Source organism: Sceloporus undulatus, chromosome 2 (genome assembly GCF_019175285.1).
Source record: "Sceloporus undulatus isolate JIND9_A2432 ecotype Alabama chromosome 2, SceUnd_v1.1, whole genome shotgun sequence".
Taxonomy (NCBI): Eukaryota; Metazoa; Chordata; class Lepidosauria; order Squamata; family Phrynosomatidae; genus Sceloporus; species Sceloporus undulatus.
Window position 1 is genome coordinate 285460716 of NC_056523.1, and position 27742 is coordinate 285488457.

The window sequence follows — 27742 nt, forward strand, 5'->3', positions numbered from 1 at the left end:
CAGATGGCTAACTCAAAGGGAATGCATCACTTTCCCTTATCATGGGAGCCACCAACCAACCCTGATAGGTTTCAAATATGTCTTCAAACTCAGAATGCTGATTCAGTCATTTTAGCTGAATATGTCTTTTGGCCCAATGGTAGACCAGCTATGTAATCTGATTGTCCTCTAATACTATCAGTTATTACATTAGCAATATCCTAATTCATATCTACAATCAAATGGGATGTCTGTACTTTATTGTTGCTGACTGGGTCAAGTTAGCTTCAACTTATGGAGACCCTATGAATAAGAAATCTCCAAGATACCCTGTTATTAACAGCCCTGTTGAATCTTGAAAACTCAGGGCTGTGTGGATCAGTCTTCCTCTTTCCCTACTGCCTTCCACTTTACCAAGCATTATTGTATTTTCCAATGAGTCATCATCTCATGATATGTCCAAAGTACAATGTCTGTACCCCCTCAACCTTTCTACAGAACAAAACACTTTTAAACACTTATTCCTCTTCAAAATTCCTACAGTATACTTTGTACATGTGCTATTTACACTTATAGTGCCATTTATGTACAAATAGCTACTGATAGAGACTATTCTGCAGACATTACATATTGCTACTTCATGTGGTAGTCACCTCCCCTCTCTCCCAAGCAACCAGGTTCTCTAGTGGAGGAGGTGCTTCACCGCCTAAGCCCTAATCTTTGAGAAGATATGCTTGTGCAGAAGTGATGTGTGTGCGCATGTGTACACATACACCTTCAGTATGCCTGTCATCTTATGGCAACCACAAGAATTTTATAGGGTTTTCTTAGGCAAGGAATGCTCAAAGGTGGTTTTGCCAGTTTCTCCCTCTGAAATATAGCCTACAATGCTTGGTATTCATTAGTGGTATCCCATCAATAACAACAACAACAACAACAACAACAAAACAACAACAACAACAACTTTATTTTTACCCCGCTTCTCTGTCAGAAGACAATTGAGGTGGCTTGCAATAAAACATCCAAGTATTAACCAGGGTTGACCCTCCTTAGCTTCCAAGATCAGTAAGGATATGGTGCCTTTAGGGTATCTCCCATGTGAAACCTAGATAGTCTAGATGGCAACAAAGAGGTTAAGGGTTCACAAACTAAATCATCATCATCATCATCATCATCATCATCATCATCATCATCATCATCATCATTCCTCTCCCACCTCTCCTCAAGTCTGCAAAACTATTAAAATACACTCATATAATGCAATCATTAAAATATACTAATTGAAAAATCATGATATAAAATTGACTGGGTAGAACTGCCAGAAGAAATATGACTTTAGTGCTGTTTTAAAAGCAGGAAGCAATTACAGCTGTTGTTATCTCCTCCAGCAGGTCATTCCACAGTCTGGGGACAGCAGACAAAAAAGTCCTATGGGAAACCATTATCAGTCTAGACCTGGCCAGTTAGAGCAAACATTTCCCAGAAGACTTGAGTGCACAGGGTGGATTGTACAGGAGAAGGCAATCCTGGACTCAAACCATGTAGGTCTTTGCGAGACACAGATGCTGGCGAAATGTCAGGAAGAAACTCTTCTAGAACATGGCCACATAGCCCAAAAAACCCACAAAAATTATGGATGCTGGCCATGAAAGTCTTCAACTTCACATTAATAACCAACACTTTGTATTTTGCCTGGAAACTAATTGGCAGCCAGTGGAGTGCTTTTAAGATCAATGTGATGTGACCACTCCTGGATGTACCTGTAATCAATCTAGCTGCCATATTTTGAACCAATTGGAGTTTCTGGACTTGGTACAAAGGTAGCCCAATGTAGAGCACATTGCAGAAGTCTGCCCTTGAGGTTACCAGCATGTGCACTACCATCTTCCTCCACTTCTAGGAAGGAGCACAGTTGGCATATCAGCAGAAGCTGATAACTGGCACTCCTAATCGTCACATCTATCTGAGCTAATAGCAGACTTTAATATATATATATATACACACACACACACACACACACACACACACACACTTGTTCAAATCACCAAATATGACAGATTTCAATGCATAGTTAAACATTTAAAGATTTGAAATGGTTTGTTTGAACTAGTGGTCATTTATATCTGCAACAGTTAAGAATAAACTGTTCCTTATTACCCAAGAAACCATCTATAAACAAAAATATTTGCTACTGATAAGACATGTTTGGACAACAAGCATTATCTGTGAGATCTTCAAACAAGGAACTTCAGATAGCCAGAAAAATGACAAAGGTAATTATTTACTTTAGATTCCAAGGAAAGAAAATGTTTTTTTTTTTCAGTTCCTGAGTTAAGCACCTCCAAAGCTTTTCTTGTTTCTACTGTTCTACCATATTTTCCGGCATATAAGACAACTTTTTAACCCTTTTAAATCTTGTCAAAAGTCAGGGGTTGTCTTATACGCCGAGTTAAGCCCTGCCTGCTCAGGCTGCAAGAGAGCCCCACAGCCCGGCAGGCCCACCCGGCCTGTTCCGCGGCCTGGCACGTTCACCACCAGCCTCCTTTTGCCTTCCAGGCCTCCCGAAGCCCTCTGAAGCTGGTGCACAACCAGCCTGCTGCTGCCTTCCCAGCCCTCCAAGGAGGCCCAGGCCTCCACAGAGGATGCAAGGGAGCCCCGTGGCCCGGCGTGTTCACCGCGCTGCCTTCCCACTTTCCAGGCCTTCACAGAGGCCCCCTGAAGCCAACGCACATCTGGCCCACTCCCAGATTCCCAGGCCTCCATATTGGAAGAGGGGTAGTCTTATACAGTGAGTATATCCCAAACTCTATATTTTAAATGGAAAAGTTGAGGGTTGTCTTATATGCCCAGTCATCTTATACGCTGGAAAATATGGTAGTTGTGATTTAGTATAACTTATTATTTACTGCACACTCCTTTTTGGCTGTACATGTTCAGTATGACTGTAATATTTTCTTGGCTTGTATAGAATCGGGTTACAGTAGACCTAATATATATTTCACTGAAGTTGTAAGAACATTTAAATTAATTCCACACTTGCTAAATATTGACAGTGGCAATACTAGTTTCTTTCTGCAACTTTACTTAATATGTAGCTGTCTAGGATTTTTTATTTTTAGCCTGTGCCTGAAATCCTAAAAATGCTTACCATGAAGTAATGCCATTGCATTCGGTATATCTACTCTATAGAAAGAAGCTTGAAGTAGCAGCTTATGATGACTGTTTAAGTGAAAGATGTCCTAACATTGAAAGTAAGTTATAAAACTACAAAGGCAGCATTCTTAAACAGTGTTCTGTCTTTTGGATCTATCTGGACTCATGTAGATAGTTACACTCTGCAATTACTAACATATGTTGTACTGTTTCCAAAAAAGTAATGATTCTTCTCAAATACTGTATGAGTAATGGGAAGCAATTACTTTTACAAAGTAACTTTCCAAGCACTTATGTATGCATAGATGCCAATTTACTGACAGTATGGTTGACAGTCCAGAAATATCTAGTGAGCCATATGTTGCTGCCCCTAATTTATAGGCTCCATCCTGCTGCTGTCTTGCCTTATATTCATTACAGTAGTGCACCTCTTCATTGATGAGTAAAATTCATCAATAGACTCTCAATATCACTGCTATTCCATTGCTGCCTTCATGTGATAAGTCCCCTCTGCTGCAGTTTTGCTTTTCATGCAGTCATATGGAGTGAGGGGCATGATTCTCCTCCTCTCCTCTACTTCTCCTTGCAGTGATTGCAGCCATTAACAGGTTCCTGAAGCTGGCTGCTGTGTGCAGATTCACACAGCAGCCATCTTTGGGAGGTAGTTGGTAGCTGTGATCACTTGAATAGAGCTGCTATGTGAATGTACACATAACAAACTTGCACTTTGGGAGGGGGGAGGAGAAGCAACCATGGCAGCCAATTGGCTCCTGAAGATGGCTGCTGTGTGCCCATTCACACAGCAGCTGACTTCGGGAGCAATTGATGGCTGCACTCATTTCTTCTTATCCTTCCTTCCAGAAGACAGTACTTGGCAGTGGGGAAAACAGATCATATAACCATGGGTTACTAAAACACTCTTATTTGGGGTGGGGGGTGAGAAATGATGCCAAACTGGTATGGTTGTGGCAGGGTAGCAGGATAGTGTGATAAAGCTCTAAATCTCCACCAGTGTATATGTACAGTTATCAGAGAGGGCAGAGGGGTTTTCTGTTGCTACTTTTTCCTAGTGTGAAAGAACAGCCATGGAACCTCCAAGCATGCCTCTTTTTTCCCAGGCACTACTGCACACCTGTAGAGAAGGAGCAGCATCCACTCAAAGGGGAAGACTGATCCTTCTTCACCAGCAGCTTGTGGGTAACCAGAATGCACTCAGGCACTACTGCCAGAATAAAGCCATGCATGGAAACCCTGGCTGCTCTCGCACATTAGGAGGAAGGTTGATTATGTTGCATGTGCAGGTACAGGATACCTCATTGTGCATCATCATTCAGAGTACATAGGCTGCTGTAACAGAGTGTTACACCAGTGTATGTCACCAACAAGGTCCTGGCTAATTACTACTTTAACCACTGGCATATTTATGCCTCTAATATTATTGTTTTGTTCAAAACTAAAAGGGTCATGTTTCTAGCACACTCTTAACTTAAGAAGCACTAGGTTACAGAACAAATTAAGGAGTCTGTTAATGTTTGCTCTATTTTTTAACGAATAGTTCCATGTTGTCTTTCTCAAGTCATGGGAATGCTTCCATTCTATGGTCCCATGCATGCGTAAAGATGTAACCTGGAAGGGTTTTCCAGTTCCATGGTCCGAAAATGCTGTATATTAAGATTGGCATTGCCCTATGTCTGTCTTAGAACTTTGCTTCTTCAAAACCTTTTCTTAGCTTATGAGATGGAGAAATTCCATAATATGAAAACTTCAACATACAGCCCTACTGTCTTTTTTTAAAAACCATTATTCCTTCAGCCATATTAATAAGCCAAAATATGTTTTCTTACGCTGCTTTCAGTAAAAAAAAATGTTGCCCTCTCTGGCAAAAGAAATGTTAGTATAGACATGTACCCATATGTTCTCATATTCTGTGTAGATATTACAGCAAAACTACTTTCCATTCTGGCAACTGCATATATGACTGAAAAATGAGGAAACCCGAGTTCTTGTAAGCTCAGCATCTTTTATATGACATTAATCCCTCTTGCACGTATTCCAAGACTCTCTAAACAGTTCAGCACTGCTCCTAGGGACTGGTAAAGTGAGATAAATATAAGAATTCTTCTCTTGATGGAGCAGGAGGATTACTGTGATAATGAACCTTTAAGCATCAGTGAACCCAATAACAGGTTTGAAATCTTTACACATTTTTCCCACTCAGGTCTACGGATTCATCTCCATGCTTGAACAAACTGGTTAGAAGAGACAGCTTCATAATTTCACCCCTTTGGTTAATGATCCCCAAACAATGGACATTAAATATTGCCATGGCATACATTAAAGTGGCATGCAGGAGTGTTAAGACCATGATGCTTAGAAAAGCTAACATGGAAACATTATGCAAACCAGTTATTTTTATATTTGCTTTAGATTGGAAGTAGTCTGGTTACTTCTCCAATCTGAAGAAATGCTGACCATTGCTGATCAGGTTAATGAAGAATCCTGAACAGTTGGTTATCTATTAAAGGTAGAGGAAGGAAGTTAGAAATATATCCTTTCTGTTGTTAATATATCACTAAAGTCAAGGATATGACAAGTGGTGCTTAAAAAGTTATCTTAAAAATAGTTCTGTTTGGCATTTAGGCAGCAAGGTAAGGCTCCAATCCACCTTGCTTCCAAGTAATTCTCACTAAATTCACTAAATTCAGTGTAGTTTTCATCTGGAAAAAACAACAACAACAACCAAAGAAGAAGTGGATTATAAACCCATTTTGTTCTGTAATTACTCTGATGAGTTAAAATGACAAGCTAGAACAATTCTGTTTATCTTCTAATAGTAAATACTCTGAAATTAGAGAGACTAATTTGGAGTCAACCAGCAGATTTGTGGCAACTTAAAAATGCATACATAGATCATGGCATAAGCTTTTGTGGGCTAATTTCACTAGCCTTTATGATGCTACAGGATTTTTTTTGTTGATTTTGATATAACAGACTAATAGAGTTTGGTCCCCAAAAACTGAATCTAAAGAAATGAATCTGTATTTGGACTATTTGAATCCTATTCTTTCCTAGGGAAGACAAAACTGTAAGCAAACCTGAATCAATAGGGAGCAAGCCTCGTTGGAGACATTCACAGGGTGACACGCTTTTCAGTAAACATGCATATTATTTCATTATTGATCATTTTGCACATACAATATGGACTCTGAATTTTACTGCCCTAAGATCTCAGGATGAAAATATTTAAATAAAAAAAGCATAGCATCCATAAAAAGTGATAGATTTTTTTCCGTTTAATTCTGCCAAAGATGAGTTAACTAAGAATTGCTTCTCATGGTTGTGTGTCATTTTTTTGGTTTTGTTTTATAAGATCAAGGACTTTAGAGGCCTAATTCATACCTGCTTCCCAGCCCATGTCCCTTCAGAGTTTTGTTTAGGAACACTCTTTGGTGAAACTTGCAGAGTTTTGCTACACCAAAAAAGAAAAAGGCTTTAAAAAGAACCTAGGCGGGGTACAGACCGCCGCCAGACGGTCCGCGGGGGGGCCGGAGCCTTCAGACGGCCCGACTCCCGCACAGACCGAAAAAGAAGCTCAAAAATGGAGCTTCTTTTTGCGTCGCGTTTGCGACGTAGCGAGGCGCCAGGGGCGCGCTCGCTACATCCAGCAGCGGCGCGACGCGTCTGGACGTGTGCTCCGTACGTAAAGATGGCGGCGCCCATGTAGAGGGGCGCGCCACCATCTTACGAGGGAGTCCGTACTAGGCCATTGGGCGTCTAAAAGAGACGCCCCTTTTTTTAAAATGGGACGTTCGGGAGGACGTCCCAAATGGCAATGTAGAAAGCCCCTACTCTCTCGAGTGGCAAGTCCCTTTTTTAAAGAGAAAATTCAGACAAATGGGTCCTAATGTGATATGATAGGGTGCAAAATTTCCCACAGAACTTTACTACCTTGGAGCTGAGCCCAAGATGGTTTTAAAAAAAAAAAAAAGCTTTTATAAAAAGAACTATTATCTTAACTAGCCTGTTACAGACGGCCAAAATAAAGCTGCTTCGGGTCTCTTTGGAGGTATGCTATTTAAATGTGCATGCATCCTAAGAATCTGGAAGCTGCACCAAAGCTGCACTCCAGTGCTTAGGATGGAGTGTGGCTTTGGCACGACCTCCGACTCTTAGCATGCATCATTTAAATAGCATACCTCCAAAGAGACCCGAAGCAGCTTTATTTTGGCAGTCTGTAACAGGCCTAAGATAGGTATGAAAGAGAAAAATATCTTCTTAAAGATAGTGCTCTTTATAATGGTTATTTTCATATATTAGGCAAAGGCAATTGGTTCCTAAATATAGTCTACTGTGACTAAGTATAACATTCTTCCATGATTAACAGAGCTACATATCCTAGTTAATTCCAGGGGAAAAGGAACAATAGCAGTGCCAAACATCACTTTATCTGCTATGTGGGCTGCTGGCTGTAAAACCAATGGCCTTGTAAAGGTAACTTTAAAATTCAGTAAAAATGGATAAAAGACTGTTGGATCACTCAGTGCCAACCCCTCCCCCCAAACCCAAAATTATAATGTCTCACTCAAGTCATGTGGAGTGTTGATCAAAATTCTGAATGTTAAAGAACTTCCAAAAGCAGTATAAGATGCTAAAGGATAATAATCAGGGGCACAAGTACTGTATATAGCTATTTGGTCTGTGTGTGTTTGTTTTCTAGTAACCTGTCAACTTATGGCAATCCCATGAATTTCATAGGGTTTTCTTAGGCAAAGAATACTTGGAATTGGTTTTGCCTGTTCCTTCCTCTAAATTATACCCAAGTTGTAACTAAACAGTTATACAGTTTTATTCGTGATTATAATATGCCACACCAGTGTACTTTAATTCTGGATCAGTAATTCTTGGCTTAGTTCCCCTGTCTCTCCTCATTTGTAGTCAGAAACTATATTTTTAATTAGTAGAAATAACAGTGACTTGGCCAAGGTGCCTCCTACCTCCTAATTTTAACAATTCCAAAGGTATGTCCAATACTCCATAACCCTGATGTCTAACCCATTGCTCCATCTCAGATCACTGACTAGTACAAAACAATCTTACCTCTTAAAATTAAAACCTGTTCAATTAAAATATGTATCAGACAGGCAGAGAGAGCCAGTGTGGTGTAGTGGTTTCAGTGCTGGCCTACAAGTCTGGAGACCAGGGTTTGAACTCCTACTTGGCCATGGAAACCCACTGGGTCACTTTGGGAGAGTCACACTCTCTCAGCCTCAGAGGAAGGCAAAGGCAAACTTCAGGGCTAAACAGACTGGCTTGAAGCCCCAAAAAACATGGGGACATGGGGTTTTGACGACACACGTCCCAACAAAGCCCTTTCACCAGTGTCATGCTGACCACCTTACTGCACAGTGGGTGGCATCATAGCATTCCTTTGGTGCGGTGTTTATATGCTGCACCCAAAGGAGCACTGAAAAGTGCTGCTGCTGCAGAAAGGGTGCCTTTTTGCTGGCTCTAAAAGGAGAGGCATTTTGCCGTTTCTTTTAGAGCCAGCAAAATGCTGGATCAGGGCTGCAGTGTGCAGTTGCTGTGCCCCGAGCCAGAGCTGAGAGGGGCAGTGTCAAGCCACTGCTTTGCGGCCTTCTGTTTTGCCCCTTCCTCTGAAATTGGAAATGACTTGAAGACACACAATAACAAAATAGGCAGAGAAATACCTGAATTCTGTCCAAGGTGTCCAGAGTTGTAACCTCTAAGCCATAAATATGTTTTATGGTCTTTCATTAATATGATATGCTGCTGGTCCTCCAAAATAGGCTAAATAAATGATGTTCTTACTTTTATTCAGTCATTTCCTCATGAAGTAACAAGATGCCACAATATTCAGAAAAGTAAAATTAGGATGGCGTCAGTAGTAGCAGAAAAAGACTTTCACATAGGGTCCTTTCTTATGTTAATGTTCTTTCCTGACAGCTTACCCACTGCCATAAGGGTTGAACTATATAGATGAACTAAATGCTACGGCTCCCATGTAACCATAGACATCATCCCACCCAGAACCTAGCATAATGCTGGGAGAGGAAGGAATCCATTATGACTTCTTTCCACATGGTCTGGGGATTCCAGTGGCATGGAAAGTATCAGCTTACAAAGGTAACTTGAGAAGGAATCCTGAAGTACAAGCCATTGCTCTAACTCCAATAATGCAGAAACAAACAAAGAAAGATACAGAGGAGTGGGACTAGGCTGTTCTAGAGTAGGGCTATGAGCTGAAATTCATGGGATCACCATAAGTTGATAGGTGACCTGAAGGAACATAAATACTTGAGTTGACATCACATCTTCTTTTTTTTTTCCTTCAGCAATGTGCAGATGGGACCACTTGAAAAGATGCTGCTGCTGACTTCATCCTCCCCTTTCACCCATAGCAAGGAGGGTGTAAGCAGAGGTAGGCACAGGAAGGGCCCAGCCAGCACTGAAGAACAAATGGCTGTCCTATAATAGAGCAAGTTCTATTGGATGCGGTAGGAGGGAGGGGTAGAAGCTGGAGAGCCCATTTGTAGTCTGTGCTCTCTATACTTTGCTTCTGAATGCACAGAAAGTGCACACTGGGGGGACTAAATAGACAGTATCATGATTGAAAGCTGAAACCTCTCTGTTAATCATGAATGGGATTATTTTCTGGTAGATCATGACACTTTTGTGCTGCAGTGTGAGTGGGTGTGGGTGTGTGTGTTCCCCCTTAATGAAATGTCTTATTTAGTAAATTAATCTGATTCAGTCTGAATCCCTTCCCTGTCCAAATTTGTTAGGACATTGATCTCAGGAGTATCTGTAGTATCACAGGCCTAATCCTTAAATAGCTTTTTCACTCACATCTTTATTCTTTGGGCCAAGTCATAGCAATACTGCTGTCCTGCTACCACTCCCTGGCTTATCATCTGAACTGAATTGCACATGAAATGTTGATCTGTGCTCATAGTGGCTGGTTTAACAGAATTTTACTAAGAAGTTCCGTTGTGGAGCTTTCTCCCTGGGGAGGAAGCCTAGCAATGGAGCAGCAGGAGGAGCGAGTGTGCACCCATTCTGCTCCCTCCTGATGGCTTACTCACCCAGCTGTCCTGGGTAGTAAGTCAGGTGAGGGGGCAACACAGCAGCTGGGGAGGGGAGGGACAGCTGAGGAAAAGGGACATGTGGCTGGGGGGGAGTGCAGGTAAGCATGTTAGTGAGGGGGCAGCCCTCTGTACCACGTATCAGCATAGATAGTGACACCATTGCTTCTGGCAACCCTAAGGTACAGGATTTTCTGGGGCTGAGAATGTGTTACTCCCCCAAGGTCACCCAGTGGGTTTTCATGACCAAGCAGGAAATCAAACCTGATCTCTAGAGGCCTGGTCCAACACTCAAACCACCACACCACACTCCCTCTAGCTGATCTTATCCTACCCATTTTTTTAACTGCTTCATGGTGAGTTTTGGAGAACTGAAAAACTGATACATAATACTTTGGAATGATAGCTTCTCCTAAATAAGGGCATTGACTGTCTGTGGCATTTCATTTTCTCCCCTTGTCCCAGCACCTGAAGTTACGCAAGTTGGGCAGAATATTCTTTTATATGGGCTCTGACCCTGGAAACAGCAAAATTGGACCTGGTTCTCACAGAAACACAGAGCTCTGTTCCCTAGCCCAGAAGGCTCCACTCTCCAAATATTTCCTGTTGTTGTTGTTGTTACAATACTGAGCAACTCAATGGAGACTGATGAAAAAGTATTTAATGAGGGTCTATCTATCTTAACAAGGATTTTGTGGGATTATTTACAGATGATTGTTTCCTTGAAGGCTGAAGGTGTTTCATTATGCTGTTTTTTCTGCAGTGTTAGTATGCCAAAAAAAAAAAAAAGAAGGTCCTGACACTAACCATCCATTAATGTTTTCTGCATTCCTGGAAATTTCTGTGGTTCTGTGAGATCAGATATGTTAGAAAAGTGCTCAGAAGAGTGTGCTGTCAGTAAAATTGATCATACTATATATCTCCTCTAAAAAAAAGACCCTGCTTTTTTACTTCTTTGAGTTTTTTTTCTGAAAAGTGACATATTAAAGAGAGAATCTGAAGATGCCAGCCACAGATGATGGCAAAACGTCAGGAAGAAACTCATCTAGAACATGGCCACATAGCCCAAAAAACCCACAAAAAACTAAAGAGAGAACCATCTTTCTACATAAGCTATTTACATTTACGATGACAAACACTACATTACTTCTGAATTTCATTTATGAGCTTTGTCCCATTTGTTTAGAAACTAAAGTTCTCTGCGTCCAGTTGTTTCCCCAGAGGTCACAACTAAATAACATTTTCCTGTAAGAATTGCAGGATATTCACATTTGACAGCCCAGGATTAATTTTCTCAGAAGAAAATCCAGAGACCTAAAGAACTTCCATCTGTGTAAAACACAGAAGATATCCATTTGCACTATCCCTCCACAGGACCACCTCTATGTATGCTTCCCAAGGGGATTTCTTTTAAAAAAATATTTAGATGAGGATAATACAAATAACATGGTACCTTAGAATGAAATGGCTATTCATTTGTTTCATGAATACATAAAAAGATATATGCAAGCCTCAAGTGTTAAATCCTTGTGTGTAATGCCACAAAGTTTCCCTGGCAACCATGCAAAAAGCAGAAGAGAATGTGTACATATCTAATGAACAGTGTGTAACACAGGGATGTTGTTTCCTAGTGTCTCAGGCTGTATGTGAAGGAATGTGAGGAAAGATCATCATTCTATAATAAGCCTCTCAAAAACAACTTACAATGAAAGGCGACAGACTCTTTAGCCAATTATTTAAGCTCATAAATATCTAACATTTACTGGAGTCTGGCCATTAACATGAATTAGGTTTTAAAGCCCACAGTTCGCACTTTGCACAAGGACTGCAACAGACACACACAAGAGATGCATTTTTGGCTTTCAAAAATACAAACTTGTTTCTTAAAAACCCTGAGTTTATACTTGAAGTGTGTTCACTTTGTTGAGAAAGGCTATACAAGTATAGTAAACACCAGACCTTTCAAATAAGCTAATTTAAAACAAAGTGCTTTCACATAAGCCAATAAAAAATTATGTGAGGCAAATAATAATTAGGAAAGCAGTTGAGCCAAGTTCCAATGTCTGTTCAGAACAGACTTATATTTTTACTCACTCCACTGAACTTATTCTGATCCTTGTTTGATTATATATATATATATATAGAGAGAGAGAGAGAGAGAGCGCAGCTGCCGCCTGTTCTCACATTAACTTTGTCAGAAGCCTTTTCAGAAAATATGACAACCGAATGTGTGTAGGGGAAAGCAGAATCATAGTAACAGACCTAAACACAATCTATGCATATTTAGCTAATTGTCTTCATGTAGCAGGGATGGCCATACTATTGGGTAGTGAGCTACAAATGAGTCCTTTAGCAATTGCAACTGAGCCTTTAGTCATTCCTTTCTGCTGGGTGGCAAGAGTTTTGTATGACACCCAGCCTGTCCTATATTATATCTAAGCTTTCCTAAAAGTAATGGACAGGACTATTTTATCACCAATATCCAATTAAGATTAATTTGGCAGTCCAATCAGCCTCTCTTTTCCAAAAATGCCTCTCTTTTCATGGGAGACAAATAATCCCATGGGGAAGAAGAGAATATTTCACCCAGACCTAAATCTTACAACAGTAAGAGAATTTCCAGGGATAGCTTCCAGCATTTAAATCAGCAGTCAGTTTCTAGATTGCCTTCACTGATGAGATAGTAATGTGATTCTCCATACAGTTTTCCTCATTAAAAGAAAGAAGAACTGAATTGTTCCGAATGTGAAAAATCACTACAGCTTTCCCAGTGATTAAGATATTAACCTTTCTCTAAAAAGATGACAACCTAATTACTGTCAACAGAGTAAATCCACAGAGCAACTAAAAGACTATACAATTTTCAGACATGGAGATTTAATCAGGTATTAAAGGGAAATCTATATTTTGGTTTTTAAAAAATAAATATTGCTGGCAAAATCAATTTAAAAAAAACAAAAAACAAAACAAAACACTTCCATATCATGTTTCTCCTGCCTGTGAAAAGTTCCCATAGTGTGGAGACAAGAATTGAGCCTAGTCATCTCCCACATATTCTAGTTTTAAAATGGCAGGGCAATATGATTTAGCGATATTTTTTAAAAAGAAAATCTATGTGCCTCTTGAAATAGTAAAGGGCAGGACCATGAGCACCTCTGGATGTTGAGTTTCTTGAGTGGAGGGACTTTATTTCCAGCTTTCACACTTTGGCCCCCATTTCTGAAATTCTTCATTGTTTGTAGTTTCAAACATTTGAAGAAAATTCTGGGTCATCTCCTGTCATCTTTACTAACTACCACTGCATAGGCCCAAATGCACCAGATTAATACTCCACATGTGAATATATGCCCTAAATTCTGTAGATAATTTGAACACTGTCAAAAGGAGACATCTTTCCCCCTGTGTTCTTTGTGTCTTTTTCACAGGCAATATCTAAATCAGAGTGGCACACTGTGCCTCTCCAGATGTTGAAGTACAGCTCCTGCCATCTCACTGAGCATACTGACTATATAATGAGAGTTGGAATCCAACATCATGTAGAAAGTCACAGGTTTCCTAGCCCAATTTAAATGACTTGACCACCACCAGAGCTTATGACACACAAATGACTACCCTCCTTAATCTTTTGACTCACTTTTCATATTTTCATTTCAACTAAAATCCAGCCTTTATTCATGTAACTCTTAAGTGCTTGCCATCTGGATTCTGAAGTGAAGGACATATTTTATACAAGTAAACATAAAGTCCAGTCTCAAAAAAATTATATGAATTACAAAGAGTATTCTTGTTCTGTTTATGCTAAAGCTTAAAGCTGAGTTGAATTTTCATGTTCTGAAAACGGCTCTCATTCTCATCAAAGTTTCACATCCTTACTACATCTTGGAATTAGGAAATATGCGCAGTAAAAAAGAAATGGCATGTTAAGTAGTGTTTCATTCTCTTTTTATAAAATGTTGCAAACAAAAAGTGATGGTTCCTTCAATGTCATATCGTTTGAAAGCTGAACGGTCAAAAAATCACCCCTAGCTGGTGTGAAACCAAGGCTCCAACAAGCTCTTCGAAGAATGGTAAGTAAACACTTTTAAACGACTTCTTTAAGATGCAGGTGTGCAAATTATTTTGGATACAGACAGAAGTCGTGTTCTTGGTATCCCCACAACTGCTGTTAAACAACAGTCTCACCTCAATCTCCAGTATTTTTCACCTCATAAAAGCTTTATAAGCTGGAGTAAAGGTCCTTTTTCTATGGCTGGTTCACGCCGACCTAGCTGTTCAGTCATAACTCCCAATGACTGCTTCTTTTAAGCCATTACAAGAGAAATGCCTGTTTTCCCACTGTATATGGCAGCACTGCACAACAGGAAAAGATGGTAGGCTCAGACTGTGAGAGGATACATTTTTCCTAAGTCATACCTTCATACATTTAACAACACTGCAACTGTAGAAATATGGAGCCCTCCAGAAAGAAGTAACAGCTGCTCAGACAAAGCAGCAATAGGCACATGTATGAGAAACACTCAAAAAGGATGCCTCCCCATGCTCACATATTTTTCCTCATTAATTTGTACACCTGCCTTAGACCTTCCCATGACCCACAGTAATAGTGTGCTTTATATGCCCCATTAACCTGTACACCTGCTTCAAATTGGTTCTTGAGGAGTGCATGGGTTGCTTGCACAATAAATTTTCTCATGGAAAACTGAAGTATTCTAACATACAAAACGTAATCATTTTAATCCCTTCAGCTATATTCTCTCCCTTATCAACATTTTTGTGAAACTGCCAAAATGAGACATAATGAGCTTGATCTTCCGCCAAAACTCAATCAGACCCTTGCTTCCACAAGTAGAAATCTACAACTTCAACTTAATGTTTGCCCTAAACAGCATTTTGTACCCTGCAAGGACAAAAGAAATAAAAGCCATCTTCAAATATTTCATGTTGTATTAAAGGTTTAAAATACATCTTAAAAAAAAAAAGTTTAAAATATTGCCTGTATAGTATGATTCTGCAATAACATGAAATCTAGAAAAGCAAGGTTAAATTCTAAAGGATCAGACATATAATCTGGGAACAGAGTTATGGGACATATACACCAGGTACAGAAATCTTTGCCTATTTTATTCTCCCACATAAGAATGAATAATTTCAAACTTTTTGTCCCAGCTAATTGAGATTGCGATAGGCTTTGCACATTTTTAAATATTTTATATTTTGTATCTCTCTCTCTCAATCTCTCCCTTTAAAAAAAAAAAAAGCCTACCTTTTGTGCAATAAAAAGCAGGTAGTGAAAAATGAGGAAAAATCTCTCTTTTTTCATTGTTATTAGAAAAGACATTTTGGTGGGAGAGGTGTTATGTTCTTTTTAACACCAACACCCATGCACACTTCTATCATTCTTTCTGTGGCAGATACACCTAGAATGATGCTACATCAAGAAACAGAATTGTTCTGGCAGAGATTCATTGAGGGCTGGTATAGTTTTCTTAAGAGTCCTCCAATAAACCTATAAATCCTATCAGTTCCGACAAGCCTTTTATAAATATTAGCCAGTCATACCAGAAGGCAACCATACAGAACTCCAGTTTGTTTGTGAAGAGTCCTCCTAGGTAAGCATCTGTAATAGACATAGGACCTTATCACACACACATTCTGGGGACGGAAGGAGGACGCTCGTGTGCGCGTGTGTGCTGCAGAAAACGGAGTTTATCGCACACGAATACGTCGTCCAAGAGGCCCTGTTCTGTCCCCGGCACGCACCCATTCGCGTCCAGTCCTGACGGGTGTGATTTTTGCCTGATGGATTCCATCAGCAAAAAATCACGCCCGTCAGGACTGGACGCGAACGGGTGCGCACCAGGGGATGGAACAGGGCCTCTTGGAGGACGTATTCGTGTGCGATAAACTCCGTTTTCTGCAGCACGCATGCGCACACGAGCGTCCTCCTTCCGTCCCCAGAACGTTTAAAATTGTGTGTGCGATAAGGTCCCCCATCTTATTTATCTGGTCCAAGAAAAGGGTTTTCTGACAATATCAGAAAGTTAAGCTGAAGAAAGTGTTTATATCTATACCCTCATACATATTACCAACCTAGAATGTTCTAAGATGCTGGTGAAAATGTATTTTGGTTTTATCTTGGTTAGAATTTTCAGTGGGAACAGTAGAACCCATGGCAGAAGCATAAATATTAGAGGAATTATTTTAGGTCTTTTGTACTCACTCTGCATCTTCAAGACTGAATTTGGAGCATGTAGTACCTTCCTGAGTGGCATCCTCTAGCCCAATGTAGCCGACTCAGAGGAAAAATCCAACTGGCTGTAATTAATGATGTAATCATTGCAAAATATTTCAGGAAAACAAATTCCAAAGTCTAACAGTATGGACTGTGTTCATGGGTTCCTTGATAGACCCTCCTTTACCCTAAGAAACAAAGTGAGGCCCGCCTAAAAGGAATATGATAGAAGGGACAAGAAATAAAAAAAAAGTGGTTACAGATCCAGTTTCATATCTATGGCTGGCCCACAACCCATCTTCAGATGCTCTGTAACATAAAATGTGTATGAAAATATTTTTGTTAAATTTTAGCTGGGTTGTTTGTGGAAAGACAGAAAGAATAAAAAGAAGAGAGACCAAAAGCCAAAATGAAGAGCTGCAATGTATGAGGAGGTGAAATGGAGAATAACCAGCCGAAAGCCAATGATCTAGCCAGAGAGTTCAGTAAGGTGAATCTGCACAGAAGGTTCATCAACAATGTAAGAAAAGTAAAATTCAAGAGAGGAATACTGTAGTTTGAGGAAAGGATCTGGAACACTTCCTGTGAGCTACTGAGTAAAGGGTGACTTTCTAGCTGCAGGCAAAGTATTCTTATGCTCTCAGGAAGGTTCTGAAATTTATTTCATCAAGAATATAATGCACTCATCCTGGTACATATGCTTTGCAAAAGAAAACAGTAATGTGCTTATTACTTCTTGGTAATTCTTTTCTTACAGTCCCTATCACCATTCTAGCATAACGATATATATATATATATATATATATATATATATATATATAGCGCTATACGATATACAGTATATCATCTCGCCTGCCTTAACTTGCATTCCAGCTTCTTTGAACATTAAACTGATCAGCATGTGAGACAGGGTCTTCTCTGTTCAGGTTATAGAACACTTTCCTAGAACAACTTCCTAGGCTCCCTTCATTTTATGTTTAAGTGTTTTGCTAAGACTACAGTCACCCCTCTTAACTTGCAGATCTGGGATCCATGACCTGGAATATCCATGGAGCGGCAATTTCAGTGGTGTGCATGCCTGGGAGCACACCCCATTCAAACCTATGGGGCTTGAATATGCACAAGCCTCCATTTTCGTGGGGGGTGGTGGTCCAGAACGGATAACCCCCCAAAAAAGGAGGACCACTGTACTTTCTTTTACTTTGATTTTTTAACCTAGTTTAATCATATCTTTATTGACTTACACTGAGTTTTTATGTGTGCAAATTTAGGTGCTCTCTATACAGCTTAAAATTTATTTAAAATCAATACATTTATTAAAAACAATGCTAATACAGAAGGAAGACAACTTCTCTTCTGCATACTAGACCTGGTCATGAAAGGGAATCTAAGGCCCTTTCATGACCAGGACTCTTTGACGGTCCAGGCTGGCGGTGACGGTTTTTCCGCTGGTGGGAAGTCACAGCCGCCAAACCGGTGGCTTCCCACTGCTGGAAAAAGAACCCACAAAAAGCAGGTTCTTTCTATGCCACACCGGGGGCGTAACAAGTGCGCCACAGTTCACCACTGCCACACTCGTTATGCAAGTGCCACACAGCACCATGAGGATGCCGCACAGCACTTGCATAACAATGGCAGTGCCCATGTGTACAGGGCGCCACCATTTTGGTGCCTTCATCACATGCTATGGTTGAGGGGCATGTAGAAGCACCGCCCTGAGGCAACCCTAACATGTCACCATGACGGCGCAAAGGGCTGGTATGTACCGGGCCTATTTGTCCTTTTTTGAGACCTCCGCATAAAGACAGTCATTCTTACACTTTCCCTCAACATGCCTAGCAGCTCTTGATGAAAAACATTGTTTCTAAAATTCAGTTTATATGCAGTATGTTGCCTGCATGTTTTTTCTCTTCAGCAACTTTAAAGAGGATTCAGCAGGATATATTTTGAATAAATCGTGCCATATCAAGAAGACATTTCTTAACTGAATCTACGCTAAAATGTGCCAACTGTATCTTAGGGGAAGAGCTTATTTTTTAAAAATTTTGCCTAAGGTACATCACACTTTAGACTCACTGAAATTGAAAAGGCAAATTAGTCATTACAAAAGTCTCATCAATTTCAGTGGAGCTAGAACATAACTTACTTAGGATTGATCCAACCCAAACAGAACCATATAGATATATGCTTCTGCATGTGTGAGTGTGCAAGCATATGCACTCACAGAGAGACATGCACACAAACTGAAAATATTCAGCCTTGAATCCCACAATGTCCTTGAGCAAGTGCAAGAGCCTGATGCATTGGAATTAGCACAATGGTGGTATCCAATGCAGTTTCTGTTATTCAACTATTTTCCCTAGCCCACAATCCAGTGTAACTGTGTTAATGTGCTTTGTTATGCAGCTAACTTTACATTGGGTCTATGTCTAAAAGAATACCTGTTTTACTTGGGACAATAAAGCACTGCAATACAGTGTGCCTGAGTTATATATGGGCGCATTTTACATGGCTTTCAGCATACGCTGAAAGCCACACAGGGAGGAAGGGGCGGCGCGTCCCATAGGGACAAATGGGGTGCACAACCACAGCGTGCCTGTGCCACTGCGCCACCACGTACACGAGCCCCATTCATTTAAATGGGGCTCAGGTATAGGCATTTTTGTTTAACGCGGGGGAGTCTGGAACGGATCCCCCGTGTAAAAAAGGGTGCACTGTAATCAGATTGGCCCGTATACAGTTGGCCCTTCTTATACACAGATTTAAGCATCCATGGTTTGAAAATGTTCAAAAAAAGTATAAATTTCAAATATCAAACCTTGATTTCCCATTTTTTTTATAAGGGACATCATTTTGCTATGTCATTATATTTAATGGGCCTCGAGCATACACCAATTAACAGGAGATAATTAAAAAATCTTCTATATATTCCCAAACAAAATAGAATGAAAAAGTGACTATTATTACTATTAAGTAATGTACAGTGGGCCCTTGCTTTACACGGGGAATCCATTCCGGACCCCCCCCCCCCCCCGGTGCAAAGCAAAATGCATGTACACGGGGACTCCATTATATTCAACAAGGCTCGTGCTCGCTCTGCAGCCATGCACACCATTCATGAGCCCCACTGGATATAATGGGGCTCGTGCTTGCTGTGCAGCCATGCGCGCACGCCATGCATTCTCCCATTTCCCAGGTGACTTCAGTGTAAGCTGAAAGCCACCTATAATGGTCCGCGTATGGCGTGGGCTCACTGTATTATTACTTTACTATGCTCACCACTGGACAGCACTTTGTACTATCTCTTCCCAACTAAATTACCTGTGCCAACTAGTGGAGAAGAAATTAAGAATCAATAATATACAATGAGAATGGGGTTTGAGTGTTCCAGTGATGATGGAGGAAATGGTAAGATGGGGGCTAAGGTTTAATTTCAGTTTAAACTTTCATGTCAGTTAATGCTTGGAGCAATTCTCAGTTAAGTCAATGTGCCCATATTCACTACATACCACCAACAGCAGATATTCGGTTCATGAAAACAACTGGAAAAGAGTATTCAGTATATGAACAATTATGCACAACAAGATATCCAATAACATTTTTCTCAAACTTCTGAACAGTGCCATTAGTGAGGTAGATCTCTTTCCAGTTGACACCTTAACAAAGAACAAATTATCATACAACAAAGAACAAATTATCATACAACAATTATTTTAGTGACAGATGATGTCTCTGTTCTGGATACCCAAAGGATTAAAGCTGCACAAACAGTGCCCTCAGCTAAAACAGAACAAAGCAAGACAAAAACAGTGGATGTTCTTATTGTAACCTATCAGTTTCACACAATAACCCTTACTTTACCCAATTTGATAGCATCCTTTGGTGTAAGCAAAGGGGGAGATTACTCTTTGTTTAGCTGATAGCACTGCAGATGCCATGGTTAATAGCTAGACACTAATGGAAGGTTAACACATTCCAACACTACACTGAGTAGTAATGTATGGTGTGGAAGCCATGAGATTAAAAGACCTTTTCCCACAGATAATGTACACCAATTCAACGATTTTATAATATCACACAGGAGGATCTCACATTTCATTGTTGCATCCATATCAATGCTGATAATTTGCATACCTTCATTTCTGATATCTGTTAACAATATTCAGTTATATATCAACTATATCCAACTTACAAAGGTGAAAAATAAAATCAAGTTCAATGAATCAAAGAATATTTCAAAATTCATTTTATCGCCAAATGCCCGTGATGTTGGACATCTGATCTATGAAGGAAAGAATCTTACCTGTATCATTGCCTGAGATAGCAACAACAAACACTTTTATGTCAGGTTGGCTTTCTAACCCAACGTCATTATCGGAAGTAGAAGGAGGCTCTTCTTGAGACTCTAAAACCTCTGTAGGTGGTCCTGTGGGCTGTTCAACTGCAGTGACACTCGATGATGTAAAATATTCTGTATCAATTTCTGGTTCTGTTGTTTTGCCCACAAAATCATCATCAGCAGTAGTTTTAATGGGAGAAATAGATTCATCAATTATTTGTACATCTATGCTTGTATCCTCATCAGGTTCTTTGTATATTAAAGGTGGCTGTGTTTTAGTACTTAAAGGTTTCATTGCTGAAGTTGGTAGGAGTTTGTCTATTGCCCCACTTACCACTGTTGGTTTACTTGTAGCAAAAGCTGGAAATAAAATAGGCTCTGTTTCTATGGCCTCCTCTGTTGTTCCTGAACCTTCTGGGCTTTGAGTTGTGGGAGCCTCTACTTTCCCCCCATCAGTAGAAGGAATAATAACCTTTGTAGGGAAAGGGCTTATAAACTTGACTGTGGATGTTTCATTTTCACTTTTTATACTTGGCTTTGTGGGAAGAACATCAGAATGTTGCAGCTTTTCTTCAGTAACAGCATCTTTTTCAGGAGACAATTCAGACGTTGTGACGGTTTCATAACCTGGTATTTCCAGACCTGGGTCTACAGCTTTTGTACTTGCATATTTTTCATCATGTGCAGATCCTTCAGCTACATCATGTTCTGGTGCTAAAGGTAGCTTTGAAGGCACTACTGTCAAATTGAAAACAGTGGCCAGTTTTTCCATAACTAGCTCTACAGTAGTGGGTTCCTCTCCAAAAACTGTTGTAAATTCTGGTGGTGTTCCTGTGGCACCTGTACGAATATTTATGGTAACTATGTCTTTAGCAAGTGTATCTTCTGAGGTCTCAGGAACCAGGAAAATGCTGGGTTCTTTCTTTGATGTTATACCAGATGGTGTCATTGCTGATGCATCTGTAAATACATCCTGGTCTATGCCTGCTGTGTCTTCAGTGTGTAGTGCTGGGGAAATAGTTGTTCTTTCTCTGGGAATTCCTAACTCTGGTTGCTCCTCAGGAGAACTTCCTTCATAAGTCCAATCATATTTCTGATCTGTTCTTCCTTCAGTCTTTTCTTCTTGCATCTGTGTTGTAGATGCTACTTCATCTTGATCTTTGGTTAAAAACCCTGCTACAGTGGAAGTGACACTTGTTAGTTCCACAAGGGGCGATTCAGATGTAGAGGGTGATGTTCTTTCAACTGGTAACAAAGTTGGAATTAATCTTGACTCAAAATCAGTAGGTGTTACTGTATGTTCTTCTTTCACTTTCAACTTTGTTGAATCAGTGTGCACCATTTTAGTTTTATCCATTACTGTAAACAGTGGTGTTTCAGGGCCTTTTATATATCCTGAAGTTGTTAGCCTTTTCCTTTCAGATAAGGTTACTGCTTTATCTGGTCTAGCTGTAGCATTCTGCTCTATGAATGGCTTTGACACTTTAACTACATCTAGTTCTGGAATTATGCTAGGATCCTCTAGCCTGTGGTCAGGCATAACAACCCCATTGTCATCATTGTCTGTAGGTTCTTGATGATCCTTGAGCAGCTCTTTTGGAATGAGAACAGTTGTTAGTTTTACATCACTTTTTGCTTCCATTGATTTTTTTGTGGGTTGGATGCCAATATGTGTTTCTTCTTTAGTTAATATAAGAGAAGTCTCTGATTCTAGAGTTTCATTCAAGTCATTTCTCAGTAGAGCATCTACTGAAGTCCTTATTGGTCCCACCTCTATTTGTTCAGTCTGACTTTCAGAACTTTCCTTGCTGAAGTCAAAGACATCTTGTGTAGGTGTGGTCACTACTAGATCACTTGGCACAGAATCTTGTTCAGGAACTTCTGAAAAATCAGAAATGTCTGTAATTGTTTGAGGTAGAACAGTGGATAAACTAATGATCTTCAGTACCTTTTCTTCCTGTTTCGCTTTAGTCACTTCTGGTGTGACTGAAGAGATGTGGGGATGAAGTGCAGCTTTCGAAGGCATAGTCTTTAGTTCAGTTACTAAATTGGCAGATCCACTTTCCAAAGGTATAACCAGTTCAGCCAATGAAGAATCAGATATATTCTCCTTACCTATGTAAATCATAATTAGAAAAATAATTTTAAAGATTGGCAATTAAAAGTAACACCTTAATTTAATCAAAATAAAAAAAATTTTTTAGAAAGAACTACAAAATATATGTCCTTTAACTGTTGTGTGTTAACTGTGTGTCCATAGACCTAAAAATTAATTGCTAAGCAGCTTTTCAAGAAAGCAACCACAATTAAACTGGTTTAGTTCCATATATTTCAGGTATGAAAAAAAAGTCTAATTCTGTTCAAATATGTTATTGCTCAGGCTATTAATAAAGATAGGATCATAATATCAGAGAGGGATTAGCAACAAAGGTCCAGATTGTTGTTTGTTTGTTTTTTCATATCATAGCAGTGATTTCAAAGCAAGAATGGGCAAAGTACAACCTTCCAGATATTCTTGGACTTCAGTTCCCATTATCCCTAGCCAGTATGGCCAATGATGATAGATCATGCTAGTTGCAGCCCAACAACATCTGGGGGCTAGGCATTGCTGGAAAATGGTATGCCTGTAAGCTCCTTACATTATCTTCATCATGATAATCTATTATTATTATTATTATTATTATTATTATTATTATTATTATTGCCACCTCTCCCCAAGATTCAAAATGGAATACAACATAGATTAAAATACAATATATAATTAAACACATGAAACCATTTAAACACATAGGTTAAAACACAAAAACATAGGATTATGATAACAATTACACATTAAAGTATACCAGTTTAAAATTCACAGTTTAAAACTGACTGAGTAGGCTTGATGGAAGAGATAGGTCTTTAATACTCTTTTAAATTCCGATGCATTCAAATTTTGTTGGTGTTTTTTATTTACTCCAAATCCTCTTTGAACATTGGCCACTGCATTTTTAAAGTACATGGTTGGCTAGGCTGCCTGACTGGATGCTAGAGTAATGAACATGGAACTGGAGCATTGGATTCAAAGCTGTTCATCCATGCAGATCATTGTAGTGACCTTGAGTTAGTTACTATTTCTCACAGCCTAAGTGACTGACTTGTTTAAAGGATTTTAAAAAGACAATTGTGGGATGAATCCAAGTCTACTGTTTGGATTCCTTTGGGGCAAGGCAGATTATATATGTGATAAATAAATGAAAGAGTGACTGTCTTTCAGGTCTGTCCCAAGATATTTTTGTGCCTGAGGCAGAATAGCAAATGGTGCATATACACCCACCCACCTAGATCAAGGTATACAGCCAAATTATTTTGGCACCTGAAGCAGACAGTCCCCCAAGAGACTATGCTGTAGGTTTGCCAGGTGAAATAAGGGATAGGATTCCTGTATTTTAATGGTTCTGAAGAAGAAGGAATTTCAGCAGGTATTGCTTACATGGCAAGCAACATCTGCTGAAATTCCTCTTTTTACACAGCCATAAACATAAACAAGGGGGGATACAGTTGGCCCTCGATATCTGAAGGGGATCCGTTCTGGACCCCGCCACAGATACTAAAATCCACAGATGCTCAAGTTCCCCACCTGCCAACCCCGCTGCCACCACTAGCTCCTCCCAGCACCCAGTGAGGATCTCTCCATGCCCCAACTGCCAGCTCCATTATGAATAAGAACTAGTTCAGTTTGAAAGAGGGATGAAAAAATGAGACAGATTTGTCACAAGCAAATGTCCCAGCATTCCAGGATCGAAGCTTTCTAAATAATATTTGGCCAATGGAGAATTACAATAGATTGATTTCCAGCTCTCTGACCAGATGCTCAGACTGATTTCAGGCAATTTTTGCCAATTTGCAAATTGATTTCAATCCAGGATCATTTCACCATCATTACACAGTGCTTTACCACCAACACAGTTCAGAAAATATGGATTTTGAAGTTTGTTAACTGAAGCTTGAAAGAAAGAAAGAAAAAAACACGGACTGATGTTAAAGTTGTTTCTTCATAAAAGGAGTCCACTACAATACATCTGCTTTTTGCTTAAAATATGTCCCACCCAGAGATGGTTATTTCTTTTTTTTTTTTTAAATATTGCTCAGGCTCCTTCTTGGTGCAGATGGTTTGCATTACTAAACTCCTTGAGTCATTTTGTATGGGATATCTTCTTTGTGCTTCTTCTGATGCAAGACATGAGGCAGTTTTTCCTAATAAAAATGTCCATATCTAATACAGCAAGAAAGCAAATTATCTCACAGACAGCTGTTTACATCAAAGTGTATCATACATTTTTTTTAAAAAATGTGTTCTTTTACACAACTGAATCTAGGTGTTTTGGGATGAAGTTTTTTGGAAGTGAATAGGTGTCTGTACTTTTTTTTAAAAAAAATCCTTCACATATTTCTTTAAGTATTTATATTGGAGCAAATTTCCATCTTTTAATGCTTTTTAATGTGAATAATGTGAACTAGCTTAAACCTGATTAATTTGAGGGTTCTACTCTAAGATTTTATATTCTTGAAATCTTCATTTTAACTTCAGAGAATTCAGTCCCAGAATATATCGGCCACAGAATGGCGTGGCTACTGCTGAGTAACAGAGCTTGGAAAGTTACTTTTAGGAAGCATGGTTAAAATCACATGCTGAAACCATCCAAAACAGAGGTGGAAGCATGATGCTCTGGCAGCCACTGCACAGTTACAGATAACATCAGCTTGTCATTATATTCTTAAAAGTAACTTTCCACCTCCTGTTAGTTCCAAATGAAACTATTATAGAGCACCTTTGGTATGGATTTCATTTAAGCATTTAGATAAATGTGCCTAAAAAGTCAGGTCTTTTATAGATTACAATGAGGCCTATATTGTTTTATATAATATAGGACAATCCTGGTCAAGATATTAAGAACCCTCCCTTTTCCAACTGTATTAACCCCATGCCACTGAATTAAAATGTACAGGACTAATACTGCTTTGGATGTTACCATCTTCTAAGGTTAGATGAACTTTTACTACGAATACTGATTAGTTTTAATTTGATTTATTATTAGGGATGACTATGACCTCTGCAGGAAAATTAACAAGTCCAGTTCATTCTGTGAAGATAGAGGGATATAGGAAGATCCTAAGGGTGAGCAATGCATTATACTCCAAATGCTATTGCACTTTGGAGCGGAAGGCTTCACAAGTGGCAAAAGTGAGGCATGGACCATAGGTTGTAGTTCCCTCCCTTATCTAACACTCACTAGTAGGTCCCCAGAAAGTTTTTTCCAGATATATTTTGTAATGCCAAAGTTTGAAGCTCAGCCCTTGGACATGTGAAACATGTACTCTATTGCTATGCCATGGCTCTCTGTTGAATGTTCTTTAGTTCACTCAGTTTTGTGAGGTTTGAGATGATTTTTTTTCTATTTTATCATGAGATTAACTAATGCTAGTGTATGCATAGTGTGTATTTTGTTGTATAAATTGGTATGTTGTTAGGATATATTATTATGGGTTTCTTGTAAGCCACTTTGGAAGCTCTTATGGCTGAAAACCACCCATGTAAAAACCCTAAGTTATTTTTTTTAAAGAAAATCTTTTTAGTCTTCTGTATTTTGGACAGAGTTTACAAACACAGTGGACAGATTACTACTGTGGACTTCACTAGAGTTAAATCTCAAAAAAGGGTGGGAAATGTTCCCAAATATTCTTATGTCCGACTATAAAACCAGGATCCATTGGGAAGAAATTGTTTTTGGCTAAAGTAATATTTTACTTGACTACTAAGCTAAAAAGAATTAGGATTGACTAGAGGTTTCTCTTTCATTCTTTTATTTAATTCTTCCTTTTGATACACATACTTTTAAAATATATGTGTAATTAAGTTTGCGCTCTTCTGAAATTTTGAATCTTTAGAATTTTAGCTATTAGAGTGCAGCCATGGATCTTTGAAAATGAGGAAAATCTGTTGATATTATGAGCAAAGGAGGAAAACAAAAAGAAGCTGAAGAATCCAAGGTTGGTGAAGTAGCTCCCATTGTCTGGATTATACCAGGTGAATTATAACATCTAAAGCCATCCTGGTTGCACTCTGTTTCCCCAGCCATAGAGCTCTCTGTCTAGGAAAAATAATTTGGACACCTTCCATATTGGCCTTCAGGCAGTAAAGAAAAACCTTTCTTTTTCAAAGAGTTTTTACTCAATTTAGATTTTCAGCTGAAGTCTCTTATTACTTTCTTGATTGTTTTCATTCAATATCTGGCAACATTGAGGGTATGCTTTTCATTTTGTTTACATATGGTATTTTATTGCCCTTAATTGCAAACTGTTCAGGGAGCCTTAATGTGGAGCAATATATAAATTTAATTATACATGCATACATACAAACAAACACACACACACACAAGGGGGGGGGAGAGAGAGAGACAGCAGAGTGTACTTGCTTGAGTTTGGACTAGGGAGATTAGTGTACTCTTTTTAAAGTGCCTTATCCCCAATGGGATAGACGTGTTCATGTTCAAATTTACAAATGGTATTCACCCATGGCTGGGCACATGCACCCCATATACAATCCTGATGCCAGCAGCCAAATATAAAACCCAGATGCCAGCCAGGCTTATTCTCTGCCTTTTCAAAAACAAGATTTTCCTGTTCTTAAAAATCCACAGAATAAGCCCGGCTAGCACCCGGGCTGTATACCATGGTGAATTCGATAAAACCCTTTTGTAAATTTAAACACACCTCTATCACATCAGAGACAAGGTGCTTTTTAAAGGGTGTGCTAATCTCCTAGGACTCCACGCAGCTATAATTCAAATCTCTGCTCAGCCATGAAACTTCCTGGGTGACCATGGGCAAGACACACTCTCTTAGCCTCAGAGTAAGGCAATGGTAAACCTCTTTAGAATACTGCCACTGAAACCC

General features: G+C 39.4%; 1 protein-coding gene across 1 annotated transcript in view; it reads right to left on the reverse strand.

The window, feature by feature from the left end:
• The window catches only part of VCAN (versican), a 113571-nt gene that overhangs the window by 79290 nt on the left and 6539 nt on the right, over positions 1–27742 (reverse strand). Inside the window, exon 3 of the mRNA XM_042447789.1 lies at positions 20771–22921. Coding sequence (XP_042303723.1) covers positions 20771–22921 — 2151 coding nt within the window. The remainder of the gene's footprint in view (positions 1–20770; positions 22922–27742) is intronic.